Raw genomic sequence first — 26,979 nt, forward strand, 5'->3', positions numbered from 1 at the left:
CAATTTCCTTAACTTTAGGTTCAACCTCCACTTAGAACCTCTCAAATTCCTATGGAGGAGCATGATACCACAAGCACAAACATTTTTTTTCTATTTGACAATTTCTCGTTTTGTTATGATGCACGAAACAACTCTTGTCTTCTTCTCACTGGCACCGGCCATCAATTTCTTGGGGCCCCTGGTGGGAAAAAGATGTTGTACAGCACCAGTGTGCATGAGCATAAGACAATGGATTCAGTGACAAAGAGACAGGAAGTGCGTCATGGATTGATGTCTCCCCCAAAAAAGATTGACGTCACTCCTAGCCATTGGAGGGATGTGATACCAGGAAGATGCTCCGTGCTAGCCAATGGGGGGAGCTGCTCTATTGCGTCACATAAACCAGAGACAAGATATGCGCTATGGCTAAAGATTGAAATCCCTCCTTGCTAATGTGAGGCCAGGAAAATGCTCCAGTAGTGGCCAATGGGAGATCAGCTCTATCACGCCGCTTTCAAACCAAGATACAATACAGTACAAAGATGTTTACATTCAGTGGAATCCAATGACATTTTCTTCCCCTTTCGTATCCTGAATTTCTTTCGTAATTAGAGACAAAAATTTTCCAGGGTAGGGTTTTCGTATCCTGAATTTTTCGTTAGTAGATTTTCCTTCGTAGAGGTACCACTAAATTTAATTATTTATCTTTACTTCCCCCTTTTTATATCCACTGAAGGACAGACACACACATAATGTGTAATTGTAATGTGTAACTTCAGACAAAGGCACAGCAATGAAAAATCAATCACAATTCAAGCCGTACAACAGTACCTGTAATAGATAGAAGAGATGCTGATAAGCTTCCAATTTGACTCTCTTCTCCTTGCTAAGGGCCTTTAGACCTCCTCTGTGTTTGTTCATCATCATCATGTTGGACAATTGACCCTTGTTTTTCTTCGTCAACTTCTTGCTGTGTGACACCACCTCCTGCAGGGTGATTTTGTTCTTCACCAGCAGACCGATCTTGATGTCCATCAGGTTCAGATCATTCTCCAGCTGCTGATTTGAGCGGATGTTAGTGACCACCTCCTCACGGAGCTTCATCAGCTCCAACTCCTCTTGGAAGTCCTGGTCACTGTGATCCAACAGGTGGACAAACTTCCTCAGCACCGCCATCGGAGGGTTTTCAGCATTGACTGTGTAAAGACATTTAAAGATATAAATAAAGAAAAAGACTAATACTCGAGATTTCGATGCATATAATTTGGATCTCCATCTTACTCAGTGTCTTGTAGTCATCCCTGGCCTTATTGGCTCTGATAAAAGCCTGAATCTTCACCACATCTTTGATCTGCGGTAAAAACATTAAGCTCCTCAATAGTCGATATTAGTAACACCACATCATCCTAAATCACATGGGTAAGGCATACTAAATGAGCCCACTACGCTCCTAGTTCCCAAAGGACCGTGAGTAAATGTCAGTGGATGTTTCTGGGAAATGTGTGTGACATGGTTTGTGATTGAAACCATTAATTAAAAAACAACTACATTTTCTCAGTTTTAAATGTTACTAAATCTTTTGCATTATTATATTCCAACTAAGAATAATTATTTTTGTCGTCATGAATTCATTCAATTTTTCCACAGTATCTAACGCAGCACAATATACAACAAATCCCCCCCATATTATATGCATACATACATGTAATACTTACATGATCCTTGAAGTACCTTAGCCGATCCCTGTACTTTTTACGAGCTTGATGCATTCGAACCATTGATTGGATCTGAGAGACAAACAAATAAAGCATTTGGCTAAAGTGGTAGAATAACATGTTTCCTTCTGTTGTAATACCATTTGCAGTGACATTATTGCCATAACAGCAGTATTTCACCTTTACAGCATTGTCACTGTGGTCTTCTAGATACTTCTTACGTTCCTTGAAATCCTTCCTTTGTTTGTATCCTTTCCAGTGAGCCTATGGAAAAAATACCAGCGAGCTATATGCATTGAGGGGGACAATATAGTCTCAAGATTACATAATACTCTGAGCAAGTATTGCAATATTGATATTTATGACAACATTTTAAAACACTGCATTAATTGCAATATATATCAATGTCACTTTTTATTTTGTGATGAAAACTAACTACTAATAACATGGACATTACACAGCACAGTTGTCGTATGTGTTGTTCCCTGAAACCTTGTCAGCAACAAAACTGCTTTATGCTGTTGTATATTGCTTGGGCTGTTTAAATGTGTATGCACTAAATGGTCTTGATCCCACCTGTATTTGTGTAACAGCTGGCTCTTGTGATTTTAGGAAGTTTATCCGCTCCTTTAGGCCTTTCCTCACCAGGTAGCCACGACAACGAGCTTGCAACTTGGTAATGAGACTCTCGTTTGCCAACCACAGCTGCTCTCGATTATATGCTGTGGTTACCCCTGAAACTACAGACTGCGGGGGATAACTTTTTAAAACATTAGTGCTAAACAGGCTGGATTGTGCAGTGCTTAACAAGTACGACCTACCTGAATATCCTCCTTGTTGAGCTGTGTATTGTTCTGTAGAAAACCCTCTGGTTCCTCCCAAGTACCCTCTTTTGTATTCAGGTTGTAGTAGTAGTTGTGTCCACCCTTCACCCAGTGTTGTAACCATTCACTCCCGTTATCACCTGAATATCATAATAGTGTTTAAAAAGAAGAATTTTTTTTAGAATAAGTTAGTCTTGTGTTAAACCTGTTATAGCAATATTACAGTTTGGGACGTAATTTTTGGATCCATAATGAGTCAATCTTCGAAAAGCTTAGTTGTATGGATCAGGAACTTGAAACATTATGCACAGAATGTCAAGCCACCAAAATCCCTGACTTAAGACACTTTTGTTCACATTTCTACCGATACAATATGCAGCTGCCATCTCAAAATTCTCTCTTTACACTCATCATTGCCACCAAGGAACCCTCTGTTATGTCTGGTTATAGTTACACAACTGGATACAGAAAAACAGAGTCATCCTTCTTTATCAACATATTACTGAGGGTTAGCCATTTAAAAATCGCTTGCTCACAACTTTGTAAAAGCTGTTTGGCAAAGGACATTTTGTCCTCAAAAAGTGCACAAAGCTAAATTAAATTGGTATGAAAGAACATGACTGACTTCAAACTTAGCAAACACTTAGTACTCCCATCCAATTACCTGATGGGATGAATTGCCAAGAATTAAAAAAGGCACACAAAATTTCTAAAAGTGTAGCAGGAAAGGTGTCTCATGTCAATCTTCCACTCCAGTTTGATTACTCTAAAAAGACAATACAACATAGCAAGCAGCAGAGGTAGGAGTTGAAACTCATTTCTGACGGAGTTCTGCCAGACGTTACCGGCATACCCTCGTACGTACGTTTGGGTCTGTCATGTCGGATCAGCATCTTCCCCCACTATTGGAGCTCACTCACCACCAGGTGGTGATCAGTTGACAGCTCCGCGCCTCTGTTCACCTAAGTGTCCAAAACATGCGTTGCAAGTCTGATGACACAACCAAAAAGTCGATCATCAAACTGTGACTTAGGGTGTCCTGGTGCCTCGTGCACATCTGGACACTCTTGTGCTTGAACATGGTGTTTGTTATGGACAACCCGTGATGAGCACAGAAGTCCAATAACACAACACCGCTCTGGTTGTGATCAGGGGGGCCCTACTTCCCAATTACACTCTTCCAGGTCTCACTGTCATCCTCCTAGCCAATGTGATGCCAGGAAGATGCTCCAGCGATAGACAATGGCAGAGCAGCTCTATCGCACCACTTTCAAACCAAGGTTTTTTCCCCCTTTCGTATCCTGAATTTCCTTCGCAAATAGTGACAAAAATTTTCCAGCGGAGGCTTTTCGTAACCTGAATTTTTCGTTATTAGAGATGTTCCTAAGTAGAGGTATGACTGCATTGCCACAGATGCTCAGTTGAAAACAACAACTTGCCACTTCTTGGTGAGGAATGTACAGGCCTGATTTGTCCAAAAGTACTGTACTAACCAATGCTGACATGAAGCAGTTAAGGGGGACGTGTTTTGCCAAACCAACTCTTTTTTACAATTTAGGTTGCAATATTGTCACTCTGTGCCTTAGTAAATGTGAGATTATTTAAATCATCCATGCATTCCTGAGCCCCAGATGTTTTTCTGCCAAGAGGCCTGAAATTAGGCCATTTGAACCAAACCAACATGTGGGGCCGTACTTCCCAATTACAATCTTCCAGGTCTCACTGTCATTGCCCATGTGGGCATTGAAGTCCCCCAGCAGAATGATCGAGCCCCCAGCGGGAGCACTCTCCAGGACTTCCTCTAAGGACTCCAAAAAGGGTGAGTACTCAGAACTGTTGTTCGGTGCACATGCACAGTCAGGACCCGTCCCCCCACCCCAAGCCGGAGGAAGGCTACCCTCTCTTCCACCAGCGTGAGCTCCAACTTAGAGGCGCCGAGTTGAGGGGTAATATGTATACCCACACCTCCTTGGTGGCTCTCACCGTGGGCAATTCCGGAGTGGAAGAGAGTCCAACCCCTCTCAAGAGGATTAGTCCCAGAGTCCAAGCCTTGTTTGAAGGCAAGCCCGACTATATTTAGTCAGAACTTCTTAACCCCACACACTACCTCAATCTGCTTCCCTGGCAGAGAGGTGACATTCCATATCCCTAGACCAAGGTTCTGTAGCCGGGGATCGGAATGCCAAGGTCCCTGCCTCCGGCCACCGCCCGGCTCACACCACACCCAACCTCTATGGCCCCTCCCACAGGTGGTGAGCCCATGGGAAGGAGGCTTTGTCTGGTCCCTCACCTAGGAACATTTTTCCGGGGTGACCCTACCAGGCACATGATGCCCGAGATAACTAAGCTTTTAGGGTCATTTGGACACACTAAACTGTCCAGCAGGATAAGGTGACATCTCAAGGAAAGACCTATGTCTAATGGGGGCCATTGATTTTTGACATTTTGGAGGGAAAGAAATGTGCATTATCCATGAGAAATTATGGAAATTCTTAACCCTATTCAGTTCTGTCCTCACCGTCTTTCTTCTTCTCTTCTTTAACATTTGCCAAGTCCTCCTGATAGGTCTGAGCACATTCAGAGGTGATTCCATACAGTCCTGCCCCAGAGTTACGCAAAGCTGTGACTGTCTCAGCTGCATCGCCTCTATCCACCGCTTCATTTATGTTGTGGATTGACTGAGAGACTGTTGACACAAATACAGCATAAAATAGCAAGCAAGCACTTTGTTGGAAACTTTTTGTAATCTTATCAATAGATGCAGCATGAACAAAAGCAACTGTGTACTTACACAACAAGGCGTCCTTTGTGTCCTGGTTAGCCTGGAGAATAGCATCCTGGATCTCATCCAGCCAAAGCACAGCAGAAGGATCTTCTGTCTCCTGGAAGGACATTGAAAAATACATTGAGCATGCAAATCTACCAAGTGCTTCATTTTTCATTTTTCTGTTTCACACGACATCTATATTGTTGTAATGCAGGACTGCAGGGGCACAAGCCGATCGATCTGTAGGCTAGTCCCAAGCCCCGATAAATGCAGAGGGTTACGTCAGAAAGGGCATCTGGCGTAAAACTGTGCCAAACAAATAAGCGTTTATCTAAAGAATACCATACCAGATCGGTCGTGGCCCGGTTTTAAAACACCCACCCCAGGCACAGTTAACCTGCAGGGCATTGGTGGAAATTCAGCTACTGTGGGTCGAGAAGACTCTACAAGAAGACTGGAATACTACTGCCAAGGTATTCAGAGAGGCAGGTGGGAGAGTACTTGGGGTGTTTTCTGTGAGGAAAGGTGAGAAGGAGACTTGTTGATGGAACCCAAAAATACAGGAAGTCATCAAGAGGAAGAAGAAGTGGGACACGAAAAGGACTGAGGAGAGGCGAAAGGAATACATTGAGATGCGTCGTAGGACAAAGTTAGAGGTGGCAAAGTCTAAACAAGAGGCATATGATAACATGTACACCAGGTTAGATACGAAAGAAGGAGAAAAGGATCTCTACAGGTTGGCCAGAAAAAGGGATAGAGATGGGAAGGATGTGCAGCAAGTAAAGGTGATTAAGGATAGCAATGGAAATATGTTGACTGGTGCCAGTAGTGTGCTAAGTAGATGGAAAGAGTACTTTGAGAAGTTGATGAATGAAGAAAATGAGAGAGAAGGAAGAGTAGAAGAGCCAAGTGTGAAGCGGCAATGACTAGTAAGGGGGAAGTAAGAAAGGCACTGAACAGAATGAAAAATGGAAAGACAGTTGGTCCTGATGACAAACCATTGGAGGTATGGAAGCAATTTGGTGAGGTGGCTGTGGAGTTTATGACCAACTTATTCAATAGAATACTAGCGGGAGAGAAGAAGTGTGCTAGTACCCATTTTTAAGAAAAAAGGCGATAATCAGAACTGTGGAAACTACAGAGGGATAAAAATGATGAGCCACACAATAAAGTAATGGGAAAGAGCAGTGGAGGCTAGACTCAGGTCAGAAAAAAATACCTGCGAGCAACAGTATGGTTTCATCCCTAGAAAGAGTACCACAGATGCATTATTTGCCTTGAGGATACTCGTGGAAAAAAACAGAGGAGGTCAGAAGAAGATACATTGTGTTTTTGTAGACCTAGAGAAAGCCTATGACAGAGTACCTAGCGAGATCAGATAATAAGGAACCAGGAAGAATCGCATTGTTTCATCTCCTGACCTTCTATTACCTTCGAAATCTTCCACTGTAGCTTTGATTGCTCACACTCAGCAGAGCGATGACTCATCTAGCGTCTGAAATCCAACAATGCACTGTTCTAATGTTCTCACCTAAAATTGCCACATTATAAACTAGACGCCTGTACCCATGTGTCTAGCCCAGTGGTTTTCAAACTATATACAAATACCACCAAAGAAAAGATAGCACTGTAGCGGTCAACTTTCTGTCCCTGTTCGGAAGTGACGCTATAATTATTTCCTGTGTCTCGAACCTGTCAAAAAAAAAAAAAAAACGAAAAAAAGGTTCACTTTCAATTTCTTTGTTTTCTTTGTCATGAATCCGCACATTATATATTTAAGGGTTTGTGTGAAATCTGGTGACGATTTTGGGGGATGAGTGGGATGTACCCATAGATATAGCCCAAAGATTTTTTTTTTTTGAGGGATGAGGAGGCAGCACAGTAGTTTGATAATCGGCTCACAGATTTGAGGACCTGAATTAAAAACCCAACCTCGCGTATTCAAAATTTGGAAGTTTTCCCCGTGCCTGCGTGCATTTTCTCTGGGTACTCCAGTTTCCTCCCACATCCCAGTAGGTTAATTGAAGACTCTAAATTTCCACCAGGTGTGTGTGTGTGTGTGAGGATCTGAGTGCGACTGGCTGGCAACCTGTTTCAGGTGTACCCTGCCCCTCGTCCAAAGATAGATGGGATAGGTGGGTATAAGCGGTATGGAAAATGGATGGATGAAGAGGGAGGAGGGCTTGAAAAAAATTTTAAAGGGGGGTGGGGATTAGAGGCCAATGTTCTTATAAATCTCCTTGACCTGTCACCATATCGTGCTGGAGGGGTACGTGGTTCTTGATGGTTCTAGGAGCTAGGTTATTTGGCGCTTCACATCCCTGGTAGATTCACCCAAGGAAAACAGGTTCTAGGTGAGGGATCAGACAAAGTACGTCTCCACAAACCCCAGTGACGAATACAAATATTGGATCTAGGTTTCTCTTGCTTGGACGTGGGTCAGCGGGACCTCCCTTTGGAAGTAGGGTTTGAAGGAGAGTCCCCCGTGGGTGGGCCTGTACCCATGGGGCTCATCCGGCCACAGCCTGAAAAGAGTTAACTCTTTCCATGGGCTCACTACCTGTGAGGGGGGCCATAGGGTTCGGGTGCAATGTGAGCTCGGCACTAGCCAAATGTAAGGACCTTGGCAATCTGATCCCCGCCTACAGAAACCAGCTTCAGAGACATGGAATGCCACCTCTCTGAAAGGGAAAGACCCTAAGCTGGTCTGTGAGGTTGAGAAGTTCCAACTAGATAGAGTTGGACTAGCCTCTATGCACCTCTTGGGCTCTGATACCAGTCTTCTCAAGAGGGGTTGGATTTTTTTTTACACTTAGGAGGTAACCATGGTGAGAGGCCCTGAGCAGTTGTGGGTATACTTATCCCCCCAGCTAGGCGCCTGTACGTAGGGGTTCATCTCGGTGGATGAGGTGGTAGCATTCCTCTGTCTTCGAGTGGGTGTATGGGCCTGACTGTTGTTTGTGTCTATGCACCAAACAGCAGTTTAGAGTACCCACACTTTTTGGAGTCCTTAGAGGGAGTGCTGGAGAGCGCTCCCTTTGGGGACGCCATCATTCTGGTGGGGGACTTCAATGCCCACGGGGGCAATAACAGTGAGACCTGGCGTGATTGGGAAGAACGCACCACCCCCAACCCCCTTTCAAAACCCTAGTGGTGTTCTGTTACTGGACGTCTGTGCTCATCATTGATTGTTCAAAAAGAACACTATGTTCAGACATAAGTGTGTCCACGTGCAATTGGCACAGGACATCCTAGGTCGCCGTTTGATGATTGACTTTGTGGTCGTGTCATCGGACTTGCGACCGCATGTCTTGGACACTCGGGTGAAGAGAGGGGCATAGGTTTCAACTGATCACCACCTGGTGGTGAGTGGGCTCCAATGGAGGGGGAAGAGGCCAGTCCAACGTGGCAGGCCCAAACGTATTGTGAGGGTCTGCTGTGAACGGTTGCCAGACTCACCAAACAGAAGGAATTTCACCTCGCACCTCTGAAAGAACTTTGCTCATGTTCCAGGGGTGGTGGGGGACATTGAGTCCGAGTGGACGATGGGCCGTGCCTCCACTGCTGAGATAGTCGCATGGAGTTGTGCCGTAAGGTGGTCGGTGCCTGTCGTGGCGGAAACCACCAAACACTTTGGGGGACACCAACAGTGAGGGATGCAATTAAGCTGAAAAAGGAGTCCTATCAGACTTTTCTGGCCTGTTGGACTCCGGGGCAGCTGATCGGTACCAGCTGGCCAAGTGAAATGCAGCTTCAGTGGTTGCTGAGGCAAAAACTCGGGCATGGGAGGAGTTGGGTGAGGCCATGGAGAACGACTTCAAGATGACTTCAAGGAAATTCTGGTCCACCGTCCGGCATCTCAGGAGGGGGAAGCAGTGCACCGTCAACACTGTGTATAGCGAGGATGGGTTGCTGACCTCAATTCAGGACGCAGTGAGTCGTTGGGGATAATACTTCAAAGACCTTCTCAATTCCAGTAACACGCCTTCCCATAAGGGAGCACGAAATGGTTTCTCAGAGGTGAGCTCTTCTCTCTCAGAGGATGAGGTCACAGTGGTGGCTAAAAAACTCCTTGATGGTAGGGCCCTGGGGGTGGATGAGATTCAGCTGGAGTTCTTAAATGCTCTGTATGTTGTGGGGCTGTCCTGGTTGACAGGCCTCTGCAACATCATGTGGACATTGGGGAAAGTGCTTCTGGATTGGTAGACTAGGATGGTTGTCCCCCTTTTTAAGAAGTGAGACCGGAGGGTATGTTCCAACTACAGGAGGTACAGCTGCCCTGGTAAGGTCTATTCAGAGGTGCTGAAGAGGAGAGTCCATCAGGAAGTCAAATCTCAGAATTAGGAGGAGTAATGTGGTTTTTGTCCTGGCCGTAGAACAGTGAACCAGCTCTACAGGCGTGGCAGGATCCTCGAGGGTGCATGGAAGTTTAGCCAACCAGTCTACATTTGTTTTGTGGACTTGAAGAAGGCGTTTAACCGTGTCCCTTGGGAAGTATTGTGGGGTTCTTCTTGAGTATGGGGTACCAAACCCCCTGATATGGGCTGTTCAGTCCCAATACGACTGGTGTCAGACTCTGGTTCATATTGCCAGCAATAAGTCAGACTCGTTTCCGGTGGGTGTTGGATTCTGCAAGGCTGCCCTTTGTCCTCGATTTTATTCATAACCTTTATGGACAGAATATCTAGACGCAGCCAAGGCGTAGAGGGTGTCCGGTTTGGTGGCCTCAGTATTGCATCTCTGCTCTTTGCAAATTATGTGGCTCTGTTGGCTTCATCAAGCCGTGATCGCCAACGCTCATTGAAGCATTTCCTAGCAGAGTGTGAAGCAGCTGGGATGAGAATCTTCACGTCCAAATCCAAGACCATGGTCCTCAGTCGGAAAAGCATTATGTGGCCTGGAGGGACTGTGCTTTGGCTGACTTGGGAACAGCTCGGGATCCCTCCAAAAGAGCTGGTTGAAGTGGCTGGGGAAAGGGAAGTCTGGGTATCCTGGCTAAAGCTACAGCACCCAAGACCCGGCCCGGAAAAGCGGTCGCAGATGGATGGATGGATGTTCTTAAAAATGGCTTTTGAGAAATACAATGTCATAAATTAAAAATATGACAGGGGGAAAAAGTTGAATGTCACTTTGGTCAGCCATTTACCTTATGTATTGGGAAACCAAAGTAAATATTGTGTACACGTGCAAAAACACAAAATGAGTGTGAGCTGTTTTTTTTAGACTTGTGTCAGAGTTTTCTCTTTGATAAAGTTTGCACAAATCCAACCTAAGAAAACCATGTAAGGAAACAAGTGTTAAGGAAGTTACAGGAAGGGAGGGGGCGAAATAATCACTGCATGACATCATCTCACTGCACAAATTACAGTGAAGAAAATAACTATTTCAACACCCTGCTATATTGCAAGTTCTCCCACTTAGAAATAATGGAGGGATCTGAAATTTTCATTGTAGGTCCATGTCCACTGTGAGAGAGATAATCTAAAATGAAAACTCTAGAAATCACAATGTATGATTTTTTTTTCACTATTTATTTGTGTGATACAGCTGTATGTAAGTATTTCAACACTTGACAAAACCAATGTTAATATTTGGTACAGTAGCCTTTATTTGGAATTACAGAGGTCAAACGTTTCCTGTAGTTGTTCACCAGGTTTGCACACAGTGCAGGAGGGATTTTGGCCCACTCCCCCACACAGATCTTCTCTAGATCAGACAGGTTTCCGGGCTGTTGCTGAGAAACACGGAGTTTCAGCTCCCTCGAAAGATTTTCTATTGGGTTTAGGTATGGAGACTGGCTAGGCCACGCCAGAACCTTGATATGCTTCTTACGGAGTGAAAGGAGTGTTAATTAGTGATGCTTCCCATAACTGTCGAATACCCGAATGTATTGTGCACCCATGGTTATATAAGTTGTTTTTCCACTCACCTGTTTTTCACTCACTTGTTTTTGTGGTCAAGACGTCTTGACCGTTTCACTATCGTGTTCGCATGCATACACTCACTTATTTTTCGCATATAAGTTGTGTTTCACTATCTTGTTCACATGCATACCAAAGACGAACATTGTTGTGGGATGTCTCGACAGTTATGGCTGCGTAAGATGTTTCTCAGAGCCTGAAGGACACACTTAGGTGTCAATAGTAAATCGGCTACAATTGTTGCACGCAACTGAAAAGTATAATAGAGAGATGCAGAGTACAAACAGGTAGAGTCTGCTGCGGGTTTCGTACGGACGCCCAGCTGGTTGACAAGCGGACCTCTACCTGGGTGAATGGCTCTCCACCTTCTCGGCATAGGTAATGGGCTCATATGATTGCTTTCACGCAATGTCAACTGTGTTTTGAGAACTTGCATTTGGTCGAAATAAATATGGCAGTTATTGAGGCTAAATAGCATTTGGGAATGTTGGTCTTTTGTTGAGTGTCATCTTTGTCTCCTGAGCGCCGACCAGCACCGATCCTTTCAATAAAACACGGAGCCACTGTGTGCTTCAGGTCATTGTCATGTTGAAAAAGACAGCCACAACCCATCTTCAATGCTCTGACAGGGAAAGAGGTTGTTCCCGAAAATCTCACAATACATGGCTGCGGTCATTCTCTCCTTAATACAGTAAAGTCGTCCTGTCCCATGTGCAAAAAAACACCCCAAAACATGATGCTACCACCCCCATGCTTCACAGTCGGGATGGTGTTCTTGGGATGGAGGTCATCATTCATCTTCCTCCAAACACGGTTTGTGAAATTATGACCAAAAAGTTCAATTTTAGTCTCATCTGACCACAAAACCTTCTCCCATGACTCCTCTGTATCATCCAAAAGGTCATTGGCAAACTTAAGACGGGGCTTGACATGTGCTGGTTTCCGTGCAATACATGGTTTCAAACCATGACGTCTTCGTGTATTACCAACAGTCACCTTGGAAACGGTGGTCATAGCTCTTTTCAGGTCATTGACCAAGTCCTGTCGTATCGTCCTCGGCTAATTCCTTGAGACCCCACAAGGTGATATCTTGCATGGGGGTCCACTCCGATTGAGATTGACCGTCATGTTTAGCGTCTTCCATTTTCAAATGATTGCTCCAACAGTGGACCTTTTTTCCCGTAGCTGCTTGGCAATTTCTCCGTAGCACTTTCCAGCCCTGTGTAGTTGTACAATTTTGTCTCTGGTGTCTTTGGAGAGCTCTTAGGTCTTGGCCATGTTACAAGTTTGAGTCTTTGTGAGAGTTAGCGTTAATATATTTGTTATGGACTTGCAACAAAACCAAAGTATCATCCTTGCTTCGAAGAGTCTTGTTCACAGGATGAGCTCCTACACACAGATGCAACAGTATCTTCCGAGAAGTGGCTAAGGAGAACTCCATCATGACCAAAGAATGTGCTGCCACATCACCAAAAACTGTACCTTTGTTCATTTCATCTGCTCACCCCTCCTTTTGACCTTGTGTGAGAGGCTGGTTCATAACGTGTTTGGAGACTGTAACTTGCCCGTCTCTCACGTCCTCCTGATCAGAAAGACGACTTCTTGTCTGTTATTTGTGCAACTATTCAAGCAAGTTAGGTGATAAACCTAAGAGTCTTACAGATTGGTTTGGGTGGACAGGTGTCTTTATGCAGCTAACGACCTCACACAGGTGCATCTGGTTCAGGATAACACATGGAGTGGAAGTGGACTTTTAAACAGGTCTTTAAGGATCCGAATTCTGGCTGATAGGTGTTCAAATACTTCTTTGCAGCTGTTTCACACAAATAAATGGTTACAAAATCATACGTTGTGATTTCTGGATTTTTCTTTTTATATTATCTCTCTCATCGTGAACATCCACCTACGATGAAAATTTCAGACCCCTCCATGAATTTTTAAGTGGGAGAACCTGCAATATAGGAGGGTGATCAAATACTTATTTTCTTCACTGTATGTGGCACACAACATAGCCGTCTGTCCCCTGTGATCAAACATTCACAGTACTACAAATATTTATCGCCAGAATGAGAAATACATTGCTGTAGCTGGGTAACACAGCAGGAAGCAACAATAATATTAATTTCAGTATTGACAAATGTATGGGTGAATGAAGTGTTGTTCACCAAAGCCATGTAGCAATTAGTTGAAAATATGAACATGTGATACTGAGAACATTATTGACCATATTGTTATTCCTTCTTCTTTCATACAATTATTTATTTGAGCCACTTTATTCGGTTGATCAATACGTACTCTGTGAAAACTTTGTTTGTGTAAATCAGTATAGATTACACCAGAACCACAACACACAGGAATTTGTTTCCGGCAGGCGGTGCCACCCTGGTACAACATTCAGAACAAGGAACAAACTAACAAGAATAAAGGTCAAGAGAGATTCACTCAATAGGAACTATTCCTTATAAGAGTCACAGTTGTCCAAGATCCAGTCTTCATTTAGAGCAGTTAAAAGTGCATCAATGACCCACATTATGTTAAAGGGCCACTGTCATGAAATGCACGATGTTTAGTATGTTATTAATGAAAAAACAGCAGCCGACATGGACCCATCAGTTTTTTTCCCCACCACAAAACATGATTTTGACGTATACAGCTTTATGTAACTCCTGCCATAAAAATCCTCTCGAGGGATTTGTTTTCGAAAAGAAGCAGGAAGTGACGTACATGGCAGGACCGCCCTCAAGTGGACTCGTTTGTTTCTATTAGTTTTACCTCTCGGAAGGTAGCTCGTTGTTCCTTCGTGTTAGCCAAAATGCCGGATCGTTGCATTGCTGGACATTGCTTGAACACTCGGGAGGATGAATTTACCCTTCATAAATTTGCAAGAGACCCGTTTCGTCGTGAAAATGGATTGCACGGGTCCAGACAACGAGAGCTTTGTGGGTTCCAAATGACAGGTAGGTGTGTATACAGCTACTAAAAAAAAGAATACTTTGGAGCGGACCACGTAATCGGTCTCTCATAACGTAAGAAAAGATCCGTGTATGTATGACGTGTGCTAAATGTATCGATGTGCGCATCGGACAGCATCGGGGTTGCTCGGCTCCGTGATAAGCCAACTAGGCGCCGAAAATGAGCCAAGGCACCAATTATGCCGGTCACGGGTTTGGCGAAGGCTGCACATCTGGCTCGCGGACGGCGATGGCTCTGAACAACGCTGCTTACAATGCCGCACTCAGCCGCGTGCGACGATTACGCCCCAAAGCGCCCTGGCCTAGCGGTGTTCTTCATCGCGGACGGCGGCGGCTATGAACAACGAGCAACCTGGCTCGGCGCCATGATAAGCCACCTCTGCGCGGAAAATGAGCCACCCTGGCCGGGCGCCAATCCGGGCCGCTTTACGCCATTGTCGTCGCACGCGGCTGAGTGCGGAATTGTCGGCAGCGTTGTTCAGCTCATATTTATTTTTTCGTATAGACATTGAAGTGAATAATCTTATATGTATTTTTCATTACAAAATCTATTTTAGAATGTTTATAGAGATTACACTTGACCTTTAAGATTAAGTGCTGCTGTTCACACTTCACGGTTATCGACCAGTGCAATGACAACTGTGCATAGGGACCAGTTTAAAGCGACGAATCGTGGGACAGTCTACAATGTATATTACTAATATGAATTAGACCAATTTTAAGCAGTGCATATTTACTGTCTGGTTCATGTCTGGCTAGCTTAGATCTTAATTAATTCCTTGATTTTAACATGTACATTATTTCTCAGCATTGTTTTAGTTTGTGTGTGTGTTAATGCACTCATTTAATGGAAATATTGTTTAACCTCTCTGTAACATTAGTACATTTGTGTTTATAATCTTACATGAGCCTTCTCCCTGCGGGCCTCTAGCAGTTTGTCATGGTAGTGCTGAGCCACAAATGGGTCCACATCTGTGAGCTTGGCTGACGGGTTCTGCAACATGGCCAGAGTCTTCAGAGGATCTCCTTCATCCAGGGCCTCATTGATCAGTCCGATAGCTGCAATTCCTACAAAAAAATGTTGTGTGATGATATTGTATATTAATAATGTAGAATAATTAAAACAGGTGGTGTCAATACTGTAGCTGACTATACTATTATATTAGAGAAAGATCACCGTAATGTTGGTCAAATCCATCGGTATGGATTGCTTTTTTTGTTATCTAAAAACAAACATTTCTAGGTTTCAATTCCTATGAACTGCCTATCAGGGTGTATGTCTTACGTTCATGCTCCTCCTGCACAGACATGTTGACCTGGTCAATACAGGCTTGTATGTCATTCCAGGTGAGATAATCACAACCCTCTTCCCTGGCTGCTGCCTTAAGACGAATCAACTCATCCATGTACCTGAGGCACAATTGGGGAACATTACATCGATAACACATTTGACAGTATTCTGAATACTATCTTACTGATGCCTGTAGTGAATACATACCTTTGTGCATATTCAGGCTCGACATTACTAAGCCCTGTGATGGAGCTAGACAGTTGTTTCCACTGGGTGGCCCGGTCTCCAACGTCAATGGCCTCATTTATCAGTACCACCGAAGAAAGCATTTCAACTGCAACAAGCAGCTCTGGATGAGATAGAGAGCCCTGCAGAATAGACACCCCAAATTGTCTGCAACATTTATGTATCTTTCACGAAGGTAAGATTAAAGCTTGAAAAAAAAAAAAAATTCACTTCACACGCCTCGAAAATGAAACCCTAAAATTCAAGCATATTTAAACTATATATATATATATCTTTACAAATATAAAAAAATACAAGTAATCAGGATGTGTCACCATCAGAAAATACTGCAATTACTATTTTTCAAACCTGGAATTTATGCTTTATGTATTATCTTTTTGTACAGTCTCAGTTCCTGACTTTTTTTTCCCCTCTATAATGAAACTCTGAATAACTGTTAACACAGACATTACTCAGGTCAATTGGTACTGTGTAAACCCTGGTTCCGCTTTGTAAATGTGTATTTTTCTCTCCGAGTACCTCTGAACTTTGCTGCTGCAAGGTGGCCAGCTCTCGCTGGTAGAGATTTGCAGCACTGGGATAGACTTCAGGAAGCTGTGCGTCAGGGTTCATCAGCTCCTCCACAGTCTTCTCTGGTACATCTTCTCTTATGGAAAAGTTGATTCGCTCCACCGCCTTTAACACTACATAAATAAAACCTGATTATAAGGATCCTGTAACAAACTGCATTTTCTTGAACCAATGTTCTCTCAGTCCAAATATAAATTAAACATCCACTGCTAAATGGATTTTTTTCATGGACAATGCACACAGTCTGCAAAAAGATTATTTGCCTATGGTCTTAAATATTTTCAAAATATTTTTTAAGTGTGCAGCTGTGGCTCAGAGTAGTTTGTTCAGTGACCAAAGTGTAAGACATTATAATTCTGGCAAAAACTGTCCGTGTGTCGAAGTGACCTTGGGCAATATACTGAACCCTAATTTGCTCCCAGTGGGCCTGGCAGCACCTTGATGTCAGTAGTCACTCATTGGTGTATGTATGAGTGTGTGAATATGAACCTTTATAAAGCGCTTAGGGCACTGTGATATTATAGAAGTGCAGTCCATTTCAATTTAATTAGTTAATATTGAGTATCAGCAATCTGGGTTGCACTATCAAATCAATTAAAAAAACTTTAAGAGTAAATCCAATAGTGTTCCCAAGAGCTATTGTTTTTATCGGAGCATGGGGGCAAGACCAACTGTGTATTTTGTTAGAAAAGCAGACAATGCAGTTTTTGGATGTCTGGAAGAAAAAAACTACAATTGAAACCATGAATGGATAGAAACACAATGTAATACTACTTTTACCATAAGATCTGATATAATTTCATACAAGTGGGAAGAACTCCAATATTGTTGTCTAAAGAAGACTTGAGGTGTGTGTGTGTGTGTGTGTGTGTGTGTGTGTGTGTGTGTGTGTGTGTGTGTGTGTGTTGTGTGTGTGTGTGTGTGTGTGTGTGTGTGTTAGATGGTCAGACGGGTGCATATACTCTTTATGTAGCTTTCTGCTATGTCATTCGCCACATCCACCCCGGCCTGCAGCTCATCCTTTGTCAGTGGTTGGCCTGGAGTTGCCTAATAAGGGAGATGTCTGGATGAGATTACATGAGCAACACAGTCACAAAGGATTTTAGTATTCTTCAAATGTATCCTACTAGTTCTTTGTTCGCTCTGTCAACCTGGAGTTGTTTCAGGTACCAGCCTTTGTTCTGGGCCAGCAGGTTTTGGATGACCATGGCCTGCAATGCCACATATAATTTATCCTCATTCCCGGTCAGCAACGCCTGTTCAGCAGCACTTAAGGCATTGTCCACTAGTTGGGGATGGAGAGGGGAACATTGACATTTCACTCCAGGAACAAAGGAAAATTGTGAAGCCCAGAATAACCACTCACCATTCACTTTGTTAACGTTGCCTTGGATTTCAGCCTGGGTGAGAAGTTCATCATAGATATCTCTCTCAGCTTCAGCATTTTCCATTTGCTGTTTGACCACAACAACATCGTTTTAAGTAAATTCCACTGTTTTTGTATCATATAAAGTAGTGCATTAATTATATCTCTCATTGACCTGCACATCTTTTGTCACATCAGATTTGGTTATTGGTAAAATGTAACTTTTTCCCCACACTAATTTCTGTCAGACAGAGTCAAAGAACTCATAATGCGTTGTCTTCAAGTCCATGAATATTACATTTGATGTCCAGGAGCTCTGTGTGAATCCTCAGATAGCTTCACAATCAATGATGTGTATACTTAATCTTGGTTACAGGTGCTTTTTCTTCTTTGAAGTAGACAAGCTTCAGGCCACCATTAGTACAGTATCTAGTCAGCTGAAACATCTGCGCACCACCAACCGCACACTCCCAAGGAATCACCTTACCCGTTTCCGCGAGTTGGCCACCTTCTCTCCTTTAGCCTGGTATAATGTCTGGTGATATTGACGGGCAGAGTTGGGGTCCAGCTTGACCAGCATGGCATTGGGGTTTTGCATGGCAGTCAGTGTACCCTCTGGGAGGCCCTGGTCTACAGCCTCATTGATGGCGATCACAGCAGCATGTACTGAGGGTGAAAGGGGGCACCTGGTGAGAAACTGGTGTCACAATCAGGAAGGGTCGATCGCGGGACGGCATGCCAAAAAAAAAAAAAAAGATGTCAGCCAATGTTCCATCTAAAATGCGATTTGCGAATTGTGCACCACTGGTGCAGTCTCTTCGCAGATATTCTGCGTTGTGTGCAAAAAAAAAAAAAAAATCCAACACAAATTGAAAGTATAACATACAGCTATTGAGTTTGTGGCATTTTGCAATGTGATTCAATGAGTGAGGGATGACTGGTTGTTACATCCAATTCAAGTATCATAGAGTCTTGTTCACGAGTGAGGGAGAAATGGAGCGAGATATCGATAGGCAGATCAGTGCAGCATTTGCAGTGGTGTGGAATTGGTATCGGTCCGTTGTTGTGAAGACCAAAGTCGAAAGGCGTAGCTCTCAATTTACTAGTCGATCTACGTTTCTACCCTCACCTACCCTCTTGAGCTGTGGGTCGTGACCAAAAGAACAAGATACCGAATACAAGCAGCCGAAATGAGTTTCCTCCGCAGGGAGTCCGGGTTCTCCATTAGAAATAGAGTGAGAAGCTCGATCATCCGAGGGGGGCTCAGTGTCAAGCCACTGCTCCTTTGCATTAAGAGGAGCCAGATGAGGTGGCTGGGGCATCTGATCCAGATGCCTCCGGAACGCCTCCCTGGTGAGGTGTTCCGGGCACGTCCTACCAGAAAGAGACCCCGGGGATGACTCACGCTGGAGAGACTATGTGTCTTGGCTGGTCTGGGAACGCCTCGGGATCCCTCTGTAAGAGCTGGAAGAAGTGGCTGGGAAAGGGAAGTCTGGGTATCCCTGCTGAAGCTACTGGCCCCATGATCCGACCCGGAAAAGCGGTAGAAGATGGATGGATGGATTTCAGTAAATACCTCTTTTTGTCTCATATATATTAAGTACAAATACTGTTTACATATTTTAAACGTTCTGGTACCCACATAAATATATATCCCCACTACTTTGTGGTTTTTCACTTTTCAGGGAAAGTTCTGGTCACAATTAACCATTGAAAATGAAGGATTACTGTATTGCAAATATCTTGTCTGCTTGACTTTACACCAATCTGATGGGCTTGTTCGGTATCGGCTGATAATTAGCGTTTTCAGGTTGATCAGCTTTAATGTCATAATTCACCAATACGATCAATGTCATTGGTTGGCTCTGTAAGAGATTTAACCAGCGTTGCCATCATGTGCAGTATGTTTGATTCCAAAGATTTTATTTTCAGATTTGTTGTGCGTCTTTTGAGGTACTATTGTAAACATCTGGGTCGGTGTGGGACAGACAACACATAATGTGTAATCAGACTACAAGACATATTTGGTCTTTCATGACTGCACTACTGCAATAAAATGTTGTATTCCGCTGCCTCGGCATCCTGTCTTCAACAATCACAGGGCTTTATCCTGTCAAATCATACACAACTGGAGACACTCATTACTTAGGCGATGACATCACAATGCATGTATTAAACAAACAAAACAGGGAATACTTGTTACGGTGGTCACCGGTACTCGGTAAAGGACTCATTTAAGCCTTGCTTGCAGTATGTTCACATACTATTAATACAATAGGGGTTGCAGGCAGGCAACAAAATATGATGTAGCCGAGCCAGCTAGTGCTAGCACTAACGGTTGCAAGTAATGTAGCTGCCTTTCTGTAAAATCATGCTCCACAGATTCATTGTGTGTAACTTTATTTCAGTAATTTTATTACAATAAAGTAATTAAATTTAGTGAGTTAGCACACATCATGTTTGTCACATCGTAATGTTGGTTTGACCTGACTGATTACAATACATGACCTGAATAGACTAAAGACTATAGAATACAGTGTGCCCCTGCCCGTTCGCCGTTCACGGCCCCATATTTTCAACGATTCTGCGCTCCAATTTTTTTTTTTTTAAATGTATCGTATTTTCATAGAGGTGCCACATTAGACATGGTGCTTTTACAATGTGGTGCACTTTATGTGCACACTTGAGTTTCAACATTTGCAAATGTTATGTGATTTGTAAAGTAAACTTAAACACAAGTCACACAACAATTGTGCACATAAGGCATGGTGTCCATTTTGGAGAAAATTTAATACTTTTAAGTGGATCTTATGGTTGCAAAAATATGGTACATATCTTCTTCTTTTCCTTTCGGCTTGTCCCATTAGGGGTCGCCACAGCGTGTCATCTTTTTCCATCTTAGCCGATCTCCTTTATCTTCTTCTCTAACCCCAACTGCCATGTCTTCCCTCACCACATCCATCAACATTCTCTTTGGTCTTCCTCTGGCTCTTTTTCCTGGCAGCTCCATCCTCAGCATCCTTCTACCAATATACTCACTCTCTCGCCTCTGAACATGTCCAAACAATCGAAGTCCGCTCTCTCAAAGCTTGTCTCCAAAACATCCAACTTTGGCTGTCCCTCTAATGAGCTCATTTCTAATCCTTTTCAACCTGCTCACTCCGAGCGAGAACTTCAACATCTTCATTTCTGCTACCTTCAGTTCTGTTTCCTGTTTTTTCTTCAGTGCCACCGTCTCTATAAACTTTGCCCTTCATCCTAGCGGAGACTCTTCTGTCACAGACCACAGCAGACACCTTCCGCCAGCTGTTCCAATCTGCTTGGACCCATTTCTTTACTTACTTACCACACTCACCATTGCTCTGGATTGTTGACCCTAAATATTTGAAGTTGGCCACCCATGCTCTCTTCTCCCTGTAGCCTCACTCTTCCCCCTCCACACCTCTCATTCACACACATATATTCTGTTTTATTTCAGCAAATCTTCATTCCTCTCCTTTCCAGTGCATGTCTCCATCTTTCTAATTGTTCCTCTGCCTGCTCCCTGCTTTCACTGCATATCACAATATCACCTGCGAACATCATGGTCCAAGGGGATTCCAGTCTAACTTCATCTGTCAGGCTATCTGTTACTACTGCAAACAGAAAGGGGCTCAGAGCAGATTCCTGATACAGTCCCACCTCCACCTTAAATTCTTCTGACACACCTAAGGCACACCTCGCCATTGTTCTGCTGCCATCAGACATGTCCTGTACTACACATTTCTTTCGGCTTGTCCCTTTCGGGGTCGCCACAGCGTGTCATCTCAGATGAACGCACATATATGTTTGGCACAATTTTTACGCCGGATCGCCTTCCTGACGCAACCCTTCTCAAAGAGTGGAGGCCCCAGTGGGATACGAACCCACAACACCTGGCTTACCAAACCAGTGCTCTAACCACTGAGCTTTAGGGCCTCTTGAGACATGTCCTATACTATTCTAACATATTTCTCTGCCACACCAGACTTAAGCATGCAGTACCACAGTTCCTCTCTTGGTACTCTGTAATACCCCTTCTGTAGATCCAGAGAGACAATGTAGCTCCATCTGACCTTCTCTGTACTTTTCCACTGGCATCCTCAAAGCAAATAATGCATCTGTGGTACTCTTTCTAGGCATGAAACCATACTGTTCCTCGCAGATGCTTACTTCTGTCCTGAGTCTAGCCTCCACTACTCTTTCCCATAACTTAATTGTGTGGCTCATCAACTTGATTCCTCTATAATCCCCACAGCTCTGAACATCGGCTTTGTTCTTAAAAATGGGAACTTGTACACTTTTCCTCCATTCTTCAGGCATCTTTTCACCCGCTAGTATTCTGTTGGTCAAAAACTCCACAGCCATCTCTCCAAATTGCTTCCATATCTCCACTGGTATGTCATCAGGACCAACTGCCTTTCCATTTTTCATCCTTTGTCATGCTTTTCTAACTTCCCCCTTACTAGTCATTGCCACTTCTTGGTTCTTCACACTTGCCTCTTCTACTCTTCCTTATCTCTCATTTTCTTCATTCATCACCTTCTCAAAGTATTCTTTCCAGCTATTTAGCACACTGCTGGCACTAGTCAACACATTTCTATCTATCCTGAATCACCATTACCTGCTGCACATCCATCCCATCTCTATCCCTCTGTCTGGCCAACCTGGAGAGATCATTTTCTCCTTCTTTCATGTCCAACCTGGTGTACATGTCATCATATGCCTCTTGTTTAGCCTTTGCCACACGTCGCATCTCAATGTACTCCTTTAGCCTCTCCTCAGTCTTCTCAGTGTCCCACTTCTTTTTCGCTAATCTCTTTCCTTGTATGACTTCCAGTATTTTGGGGTTCCGCCACAGTAACCTCCTTCAGATTACATCGAGTGCACCAAATGTAATCCACCTGCGTGCTTTTACTTCTGCTCTTGTAGGTCATTATATGTTCCTCCCTGTTCTAGAAATAAGTGTTCACTACAGCCATCTCCATAGTTTTTGCAAAGTCCACCACTATCTGTCCCTCAAAGTTCCTTTCTTGGGTGCCGTACTTAACGCATCACTTCTTTAATCACCCCTGTTCCCTTTACCAATATGTCCATCACAATCTGCACCAATCACAACTCTCTCTCTGTCTCGGATGCTCACAACTACCTCATCTAGTTCCCTCCAGAATTTGTCTTTCAACTCCAGGTCACATCCTACCTGTGGCGCAAAGCCGCTTACCAGATTATACAAAACAACCCCAATTTCAAATTTTAGTCTCATCACTCGATCTGATACTCTTATCACCTCCAAAACATTCTTAGCCGGCTCTTCCTTTAAAATAACCCCTACTCCATTTCTATTCCCATCTACTCCGTGATAGAATAATTTAAACCCTACTCCTGAACTTGTAGCCTTACTACCTTTCCACCTGCTCTCTTGGATGCACAATATATCAACTTTTCTCCTCATCATCATGTCAACCAACTCCCGAGCTTTCCCGTTCATAGTCCCAACATTCAAAGTCCCTTGACTCAGTTGTCGGCTCTGTGCATTCCTCTTTTTCTTCGTAAGACGAATCTGGTTTCCTCCTCTTCTTTGTCTTCGACCCACAGTAGCTGAATTTCCACTGACGCCCTGCAGGTTAGCAGTGTCCATTGTTTATGGATTTTTTTGATTGGGTAACACTACTTTTGAAGATGCTTACATTACAAAAATATATACAGTACATGAACAAGTAATTGAAACAGACACATTGCTCCATCTTGTGATCGGAACGGTGATTTTTTTTTTTTTTTTAACTGGATCCATGATCAGCCTCAAAAATCCAGATTGTGTCAACGTTACTGTCTGCATATTTTATTTGTTGTATTTCTCCAAAAAGTAATATGGAAATGTGGTCAATGTTGTGGTGGAGTGTTGGTCAAAAGTTGTATGACACACTGATAAATGCAGCAGGAACGTGTACACTGGTATCACTGCTCTTATCTGTGACTGTGTTTCCATCCAAAGCAGAGGATATACAATTGGCCATACAAGTGACCAGTGTTGTACGTTTATTCCAAATAACACAGCACCTGATGGGTCACTCACAAGGGCCATTCAAGGCCTCCGCACCCTGAACCACAAGATGAAGGAGCCCTCTGGCGTGAGCACATCAGCCTGGTGTGAGTGGTGGGAAAAAATGTTTGGCAAATATAAAAACTTGGTGTTCTCTGTCCTAGTTTCTATCGCTGTGTTTGCAGCTATTACATTGTGTGGATGTTGTTGTATTCCCTGCATAAACGCATCACTTAACCAACTTATAACCACTGCTATTGCCCCGACAAATGCAAAATTGGCAGAAATATATCCACTCCTGACACAACAGAGTAATGACAGTGATATTGTTGACCACAATGATGACGTTATGACTTCTTTTCCAGACCTGTTCTCTGATCCAGAAGATTACAAGTAATTAGTGCTATATTTTCCTCCGAGTGTAAGCCGAATGGGTGATCTATTAGATGATTTAAGGATTTGAGCCTGCAATGAAGAAATGCTTTGCTCTGCTCCAATTCAGTTACTGTCTCTGCCTGCAATGAAGAATGCTTTGCTCTGTTCGAGAAAACGTGGTAGCAAATGAAGGATAAACGGGGGAAATGTAGGAATAATTGTGATCATAATTATCATACATTTGCTTCCAATAAAGAAATGCTTTGCGCTGCCCTAGATAACGTGGCAGCTTCCTAGCAGGAGATAGCAAGAACAAAAACATCTAATCACCAGAACTGTTAGAACTGCTGCCTGTTAAAGAAATGATGACCACACATGTATTCAGCAATCTCACACACACGCACATGAACAAACATGTACACCTTGTTTTAAACTGTTTCGCTTGTCGTCTCCTTTTTGTAACATCCATGTAAATAAGGGGCGTCTCAAAACTAAATAAATAGAGGTGCTGAGGAGAGGATAATCAGAGTGCAGTGGTGAATTGTACAAGACAGTTCCTCTCCTCTCTCCTCACGAGACTTGAACTGGTGTCTTTGCTTCCTTTTTTGTCCGGTTTAATGTATGTCTGATTGGTGAATCTGACACTGAGGGAAAGAGATTGTTCCCAAAAATCTCACAAAACATGGTTGTGGTCATCCTCTCCTTAATAAAGTACAGTCATACTGTCCTATGTGCAGGAAAACACCCCCAAAGCATGATGCTACCACCCCCATGCTTCACAGTAGGGATGGTGTTCATCATTTGTCTTCCTCCAAACACCATTTTGGTCTCATCTGACCACAAAACTTTCTCCCATGACTCCTCTATATCAATGGCACACTTAAGACAGCCTTGACATGTGTTGGTTTAAGCAGGGGAACCTTCCGTGCCATGCATGATTTCAAACCATGACGTCCTAGTGTATTACCAACAGTCACCTTGGAAACGATGGTCCCAGCTCTTTTCAGGTCATTGACCAAGTCCTGTCATGTAGTCCTGGGCTGATTCCTCCCCTTTCTAAGGATCATTGAGACCCCACAAGATAATACATAGTTTTACTGATTGTATGGGGTGGACAGGTGTCTTTATGCATCTAACGACCTCACACAGGTGCATTTGATTCAGGATAATACATGGAGTGGAGGTGGGGTTTTAAAGGCGGACTAACAGCTCTTTGAGGGTCAGAATTCTAGCTGATAGACAGGTGTTCAAATACTCAATTGCAGCTTCAAGTAAATTATTAAAAAAAAGAAAAAAAAAATCACACATTGTGATTTCTGGATTTTCCTTTTTAGATTATCTCTTTAACAGTGGACATGCACCTATGATGAAAATGTCAGAACCCTCCATGATTTCTAAGTGGGAGAACTAGCAATATAGCAGGGTGTTCAAATACTTCTTTTCGTCACTGTATCTGAGCAACTCTCACATGAAGCTTCATCCACAGAGAGCTCATTGGCCAGGATTCCACCAATCTTGCTGAAGGCAGGCATCTGGATACCATACTTTTCCAGCTCGCTCTTCATGTTGTTGATCTCCTCTTCTATGAACGAACACAAAGCCCAAGTAAGAGATAAATAATGGAAGGGAAAAGAGAGCCAAAAATCACATGGGCCCAGGTAGTTCCCTGGCTTGTGTGTGTTAATGTGCTTTCTGGCTCTAGGGCAGAGTGAAGCAGTAACTCCCCACACAGAAAAAGTTATTACTAATGACTTTCAGAGTATCAGAAGCTGCTTGCTAAAATACAAAATCCAACTCTGCGCTTTTTGTCTCATTACCAAAGTGTCGAGATACATTCCACATATCCACGTTTACTGTCCTAATGTGGTCTAGTTTCCATAATCACAGACAGAAGGAGACTTGTTTACAGGTTCAGTCTTACCAGTGAAATCTACTTTGCCATAGAGATCCTGTATCTGCGGGGCAAGACCCAGCTTGAACAGGTACAGGCTATAAAGGGAGGGAAACAAAGACGAAACATTAAAACACCATCAAGACAGTCTGTCATCTATATATTTTGTTATAAAAATAAGGATAACAGCAGCCATCTCATCACATACTGGATCGGCCTGAATAGCCCTCATGTGTCAGTGTGAAAGTAATTGTTCACTGTTTCTGTGTATTCTTGTACAAACTCTGACACACATTTAACAATATTTAATCGCGATACATTGTTATAAGGCCCATTAATTGTGTTCAGCATACAGGAAAACAAATTCAGTATTCAGTACCTTCATTGGTTCAACTCACAATTGTTGGGTGAATGTTTCTTCCAATGACTCTTACAATAATTTCCTGCAACTAGACCTACACATCACACTTGAATCCACTTTTGAATAAATAATAAATATTAAATAAAATTAAATAAATATAGTAATCATCATAAAATCTTCCATGCAGATGTAGCAGATATTTTATAGTATGCATCAAAGTACAATGGGCCCTTGCTATATGGTGAGAAATATGTCTCAAATTGCACGTGTTTCAAATCCACATATTAAATTTAGAAGGTTTTTTTGTTTACGTGTGCATTTATTGTGTAATACATATATATATATATATATATATATATATATATACACACACACACGTGCGCACGCGCACAGCGGTGGCGAGTCCTCATAATAAGGTATAAATGCAGTGCATGTCCAAGACCTTCATAAAATCACTGAATATATTTATCTGCCAGTGTCCTCTATTGTACAATACCTTAGTTCTACTGTTTTGTCGTGTTTTCCTTACGAAAAGCTTATTTGCCAATGCGGATGCGCATAATTGGCTTATTAGAATGGTTCAGCAGGAAACAGTCAGTGGTTCAGTTGATCGCCGAGTCGCAATCAGTGAAAATAATTAGTT

General features: G+C 43.1%; 1 protein-coding gene across 1 annotated transcript in view; it reads right to left on the minus strand.

The window, feature by feature from the left end:
- The window catches only part of iqgap1 (IQ motif containing GTPase activating protein 1), an 83,075-nt gene that overhangs the window by 21,271 nt on the left and 34,825 nt on the right, over positions 1 to 26,979 (minus strand). The window contains exons 6-23 of the mRNA XM_061815750.1: positions 26,006 to 26,073; positions 25,553 to 25,666; positions 18,139 to 18,317; positions 17,652 to 17,739; positions 17,413 to 17,570; positions 17,248 to 17,332; positions 16,235 to 16,398; positions 15,677 to 15,837; positions 15,464 to 15,588; positions 15,083 to 15,246; positions 5,310 to 5,400; positions 5,037 to 5,204; positions 2,516 to 2,658; positions 2,271 to 2,441; positions 1,875 to 1,958; positions 1,695 to 1,766; positions 1,261 to 1,330; positions 811 to 1,175 (exon numbers count right to left, since the gene is read on the minus strand). Of these exons, the coding sequence (XP_061671734.1) occupies positions 811 to 1,175; positions 1,261 to 1,330; positions 1,695 to 1,766; positions 1,875 to 1,958; positions 2,271 to 2,441; positions 2,516 to 2,658; positions 5,037 to 5,204; positions 5,310 to 5,400; positions 15,083 to 15,246; positions 15,464 to 15,588; positions 15,677 to 15,837; positions 16,235 to 16,398; positions 17,248 to 17,332; positions 17,413 to 17,570; positions 17,652 to 17,739; positions 18,139 to 18,317; positions 25,553 to 25,666; positions 26,006 to 26,073 (2,470 nt within the window). The remainder of the gene's footprint in view (positions 1 to 810; positions 1,176 to 1,260; positions 1,331 to 1,694; positions 1,767 to 1,874; positions 1,959 to 2,270; positions 2,442 to 2,515; positions 2,659 to 5,036; positions 5,205 to 5,309; positions 5,401 to 15,082; positions 15,247 to 15,463; positions 15,589 to 15,676; positions 15,838 to 16,234; positions 16,399 to 17,247; positions 17,333 to 17,412; positions 17,571 to 17,651; positions 17,740 to 18,138; positions 18,318 to 25,552; positions 25,667 to 26,005; positions 26,074 to 26,979) is intronic.

This window comes from Syngnathoides biaculeatus, chromosome 3 (genome assembly GCF_019802595.1).
Source record: "Syngnathoides biaculeatus isolate LvHL_M chromosome 3, ASM1980259v1, whole genome shotgun sequence".
Classification (NCBI taxonomy): domain Eukaryota; kingdom Metazoa; phylum Chordata; class Actinopteri; order Syngnathiformes; family Syngnathidae; genus Syngnathoides; species Syngnathoides biaculeatus.